Here is a 5692-nt window from a genome sequence, read left to right as displayed (position 1 = left end):
TATAATATATTAAATACATAAATAAAATTAGTATATATGTTCTGGCCCTAGTGGCGAATATTTTATATATTTTTTGGCCCAATGCCAAACTTACTTGCCGACCCCTGCTGTAAAGGGTGTCTTGTAGTGATGACGCAGGTTATCATGCGACTCTTTTACCGGGAGTTTTGAAGGAAGATCAACGGTCATGATGAAAAAAATGTGCAAACTGGTATGAAGCGGAGATCGTTCGCCAGCTTTAGTGAAACGGTGCGCGTCACATCCTAATGTCACATGTCTTTACGGGATCTTTACAGGATGTGTGAATGCACACTCAGATTCCAGAAAATCACTGGCAGTGTGAATGAACCACGATCAAACGATCCCGGGACAAATCACGGAACACATTATCTGTGTATTTTCCGGAATCTTTGGTTTAGATATTTATGGCCCCTTTCCCATCCTGAAATGGTCTTACATTGTGTGAGAGTAAAAGACTATGATCAAGAAGGATGAGGATAGAAAGAGTCAGAATCAGAGGCTATCAACAAATCTTTTGTGATCTTGACCAAGGCCATTCTGTGCTGCTGAGATTCAAGAAACCGGATTGAAGGGGTTCAAATGGATTATTACAGAACAATAAAATTATACAGATTAGAGGAAGATGTGAAATGGGATGAAATTTGTTGAAATTGTCCAAATCAGCATTTATCTTTTTGCACTGGAGTTAGTGCAGCCGTGTTCAGTGCTGCTGGGAAAACACCCTGATTATACTGAGGACAGCCAGACACGGCGAGCCAAAAGACTTAAATCAGCTTGCAGTGAGAGCATCAAGTATGCCAGTGGTGGCGTTCATGCGTGATTCCTCGAGGTCAAGCTGAGAATTAGCAAGAGAAGTACCAGAGAAACTGGAGAGACCGTGATGAACCGAGAAAACCGATGTATCGAGGATTGAAGAAGAGTGTTACACAACTGCTGTGTAAGGTGATGTCACGAAAGCCCCCGTTTCAGCACTGGTTAGTTCTCACCACAGTTTTAAAAAACGCTAATAAAGTGGGTGTGGTGCGCATCGGAGCGGAAGAGGGGAGACGGACAGCGCACACGGCTTCGGTTTCAGACGGTTTCATTTCACTCCCATCCAGTTAAAAACACAAATAAATGCACAGCCGTTTGCACTCTGCATCGAAAACATATATATGAACGCGCTGTTGCACCTCTGAGAACTTAAGGCTTATTCTGTGGCGTTTATATAAGTTTTTTTGACGGCTTGTGTCACAGAGCTGTAAAAACGGTTATGCTCACCAAGTGAATGAATCGCGTTTGTGCCGAACTCTTATTACAAAGCAAAAACAAACACTCTTCTTCCATCCATGAACGTTTCTCTGTTATTGTGTGCGGTCTTACAGTCTGTAACGTCTGTCATAGCTAATCAACACGTGCTGTTGTGAATAATTAAGCGAAGCGTCTTCTCATAGGATAAGAACACGCAGGTTCATTAATAATTTAATAGACACCGACCCATCATTGATGTACTATATATACTCCAGGAAATGGGTAGAGTGGATGGAGATGAAGCTTTTCTCCTCTAGTAATCAATAATTCAACGCTTGCACACAGGCAGAATCAGTCTCAGTTTCGGGACAAACAACCGACCTGCGGGAAGCTTGCTTGGAACCACAGCGCACATGATGCCTACAGCGAGGACGACAACAAACAGTTCCCGCTTAACCAGGTGAGATATGAACAAATGATACGCACTCTGAACCCAGTATAACCTCACTGCTGGGTTGCCCGATTGTTATATTAAAGGGTCATGAAACCCCCTGTTTCAGCACTGGTTAGTTCTCACTACAGTTTAAAAAAAAATGCTAAAAAAGTGGGCGTGGTGCGCAGCGGAGCGGAGGGGGATGAGGGGAGACAGACAACTCACACAGCTTAGCTTTCGGACAGTTTCATTTTGCTCCCATCAAGTTAAAAACACAAATGCACATCCATTTGCACTCTGCATCGAAAACATGTATATGAACGCGCTGTTGCACCTCTGAGAACTTGGCTGGCTTATTCTGTGGCGTTTATATAAGTTTTTTTGACGGCTTGTGTCACAGAGCTGTAAAAACGGTTATGCTCACCAAGTGAATGAATCACATTTGTGCCGAACTCTTATTACAAAGCAAAAACAAACACTCTTCTTCCATCCATGAACGTTTCTCTGTTATTGTGTGCGGTCTTACAGTCTGTAACGTCTGTCATAGCTAATCAACACGTGCTGTTGTGAATAATTAAGCGAAGCGTCTTCTCATAGGATAAGAACACGCAGTCTCATGAATAATTTAATGGACACCGACGCGTCATCGATGTACTATTAGTCCTTTGCCACGTCACAATTTGTGACGTCAACACAATGTAGATTTTAAACCCGGAAGATGAAAATAGCACAAAAAAGCTTAAAATTAACCAGTTTTCTCCAACAGTTAAAATTATGGGATGCTAACATTGTCTTGTGCAACACAAACCCCTCTGCTAAAATCTCAGGAAAAGTACTGTGGGGTCTCATGACCCTTTAACTTCAGGCCGTTTATAGTATTAAATGTCTGGAATTGTCTTGATGATTTGCTGTAATCTGAAAAAAAACAAAATAAGATTGTGCTGACTCAGTTGATGCTCTGTAGCACTCGTGTCAAACTGCGGTCCTGATGTTCAGGAATCGTTGCTTTAGCTGATTTAATAAGTGAATTCATCAAGCAGCAAAAACCGCTGTGCACTTTAAACATCTGTCACGGTTTCGGTTCAGATGCTGTCTTTGTAAACCGCTTCATGGCTAATGTGTCGAGCGGTGTTGATTCACAAAGCTGCTGTTTGTTTTTCCCTTGCTATTCTAGTAATTAGTTGAATGAAACTCCATTTTCTGAATAATTGTTCCTCCCCCTTCTTCAGGATCAACCCATGGCAGGATTTCAGCTGACCAGGACTATCGGGGATGTTTCTGCTACGTATAAATTCACTGCTAAATACGTGCTGAAGGCTGGACAGAAAGTAACTGTACGTATCGTCACATCCTTGTAGATTTGTGCAGTTGATTATGAATAAAACACCGTGTCACCTGACCGGACATTAGTGGGGGAACATGCCTCTGGCGCTGGGTCATCTGTATGCGTGTTGATTTCTGTCAGATCTGGGCGTCTAATGCAGGCGTGAGCTCCAGCCCTCCTGCAGACCTGATCTGGAAGAGCCAGAGCTCATGGGGGAGCGGCGAGAACGTTAAAGTGCTTCTGCTGAGCCCAGGAGGAGAGGTGAGACCTGCATCTGCTGTCAGATGTGACCGCCATCACATTACAGGACTGTTCTGAAGTGTCTCTGTCCCTACAGGAAGTAGCTGTGAGGAGCACAGTGTTCAGGACTGCAGTGGAGGAGGAAGATGAGGAAGAACAGGAAGCTGAAGTCATTGAGGAGCGTTTCTTTCACCAGCAGGTCTGAGATCAACGCATACATCTGCTGTGTGTGCGCGTGTGAGATAAGTGTGTGCGATATATTAATGGACACTTTTAGAAAAAATGGCTTTTTAAAGGTGAAAATGCCCATAAAATGCAAAAATCAGTTTAAACTTATTGGATTTCAGTACTTATCAGTATGAACTGACCACCACACAGAATATGAAGAATATTAAAAACATTAGGAGTCAGCTGTCGCAGGCAGTCCTTAAGGTACCAGCACAATAACACACTCAGCAAAATATAGTCTAATTATCGTTATCGATAAAATCCCATAAAATATCGAGATATAATTTTTTGTCAATATCGCACACCCCTAGTGTGAGAGTATGTGCGAGTGTGTGAGCGCGTGCGAGAGCGTGTGCAAGAGAGAGAGCGAGTGTGTGTGTGTGTGTGTGAGCTTCTGGCTCAGTGTTCTGCTCTGTGTGTGCACAGGAGGATCCTCGTACCGCCAAGAGAGGCTGTGCGATCATGTGATCAACTCTACAGCCAATCAGAGCAGGCAGCTGAACCACCATAAAGCTTCCTGTGTGGTCTTTTCTGAGTGAAGTCTTTTCTCTTTTCTTTATTTTGAATTATGCTTTTTAAAGTCTTTTTCACTTCAGTTTGTTTTCAGATTTTGTGAAATGTTTATCAGCCTGAATTTAAAGAACCAAATGTTTTTCTTTTCATGTGCAAGTTGTAACTGTGAGGACTCTTTTCTAGACTCGTCCACGTCAGATTCTGTGACTAACCCTTTTTTTTTTTTTTTTAAATCATGTTTATATTAATTTTATAAGATGGCATTTTAGGTCTCTTTTATAGACAGTTTTTATAATGGCTCAGTTTTTAGTGAGTTTATTACAGACCGATACATTTGCATGCTAGTTTGAATGATATTAAAGTTTGTGATTGTATTTAAAGCAGCTGTTCAAAAGTAATTCACTACATGATGGCGGGCCTGACGCATCTCTTCAGCAGCGCATGCTCGACAGCCTGTCACATGATCCGCTCCAGCTGCAAGACTTCACTCAGTCCTCAGATTTCAGGGAAATGTAGCACAAGTGACTTGGTTTTCTGTGTGTGAGGTGTAGGGTGTTTATTAGATGTGATGTATGAACCGCTGTCATTATTCCTGCTGAAGAGATGCAGTTTTGGGTCTGAAACTCGTCTTTCTCTTTGACTGTATGTGTCAGATCTAATATGATCGCTGGACGCAGTGGGGAAGCTATGAAACCTCCAGATTCAGTACTGTATTTTTTTACAGATTGTCAGAGCTGAAATGTTTTGTATTGCTTTCGTCTGTACTATCTAACCAACACTAGCCTTACGCATACGTTTTAATTTGATGTTTAATCTTTTATTTTAAGAATTGTCACATGCATGCTTTATTTTTCTGCAGCCTTTATATTTCAAATGATCAAATAAAGTGTTGACTATTTTCAGGCTGTCCTCTTCTCTTTCATTGCTTGGTCTGCCAATAGCGGCGCGCTGCTCTGGAGGGAGGAATTTCAGTGAACGAGAAATATGAGTCAATGGATTACGTGAACGATTAGTTCACCTAAAAGATTCGTTCAAAAAGAACGATTCGTTCACGAACGAAACATCACTAGTGTAGTAAGAACTCTAGCTGCTGCATTTTGGACCAGCTGGAGTTTGTTTATTAAGCGTGCAGAACAACCACCCAATAAAGCATTACAATAATCTAACCTTGAGGTCATAAACGCATGGATTAACATTTCTGCATTTGACATTGAGAGAATAGGTCATAATTTAGATATATTTTTGAGATGGAAAAATGCAGTTTTACAAATGCTAGAAACGTGACTTTCTAAGGAAAGATTGCTATCAAACAGCACACCTAGGTTCCTAACTGATGACGAAGAATTGACAGAGCAGCCATCAAGTCTTAGAGAGTGTTCTAGGTTATTATATGCAGAGTTTTTAGGTCCAATCAGTCGTATTGGCAGCACCAAGGGGCCCCCAAATAAAATTCTGCTTTGGGCCCTATAAAGGCTTGAGCCGGCCCTGGCCCTGCATTGCAAAATTGCTAGGAGTGAGCACGAGGACCAAATAATGGAGAATGTCAGAAAAAGGGTTGGCAGTGAGAGACACATACAGTAGTATTTTGGATGAGGAGCTGGACGCATTAGTGTCAACTGTAAAATCCAGACTCTCTTAAGGCCCGTTCACACCAAGCACGATAACTATAAAGATAACGATAAAGATATAGTTCTAAAAATCGT

At 41.8% G+C, this 5692-nt stretch overlaps 1 protein-coding gene across 2 annotated transcripts in view; it reads left to right on the top strand.

Annotated features, from left to right (window-relative positions):
• Positions 1-4400, top strand: part of LOC107705849 (lamin-B1-like) — a 37080-nt gene extending 32680 nt beyond the window's left edge. For both annotated transcript variants that reach the window (XM_016509355.1, XM_016509356.1), the window contains 4 exons: positions 2914-3018; positions 3150-3269; positions 3346-3447; positions 3903-4400. In XM_016509355.1, the coding sequence (XP_016364841.1) occupies positions 2914-3018; positions 3150-3269; positions 3346-3447; positions 3903-3944 (369 nt within the window). In that variant the 3' untranslated portion in view covers positions 3945-4400. The remainder of the gene's footprint in view (positions 1-2913; positions 3019-3149; positions 3270-3345; positions 3448-3902) is intronic.
• Positions 4401-5692: the final 1292 nt, after the last annotated feature.

This window comes from Sinocyclocheilus rhinocerous, unplaced genomic scaffold (assembly GCF_001515625.1).
Source record: "Sinocyclocheilus rhinocerous isolate Xijiao unplaced genomic scaffold, SAMN03320098_v1.1 scaffold924, whole genome shotgun sequence".
In the NCBI taxonomy this organism is placed as follows: domain Eukaryota; kingdom Metazoa; phylum Chordata; class Actinopteri; order Cypriniformes; family Cyprinidae; genus Sinocyclocheilus; species Sinocyclocheilus rhinocerous.
Note: the sequence above shows the minus strand (reverse complement) of the source record. Positions and strands in the feature narration are given on the sequence as shown.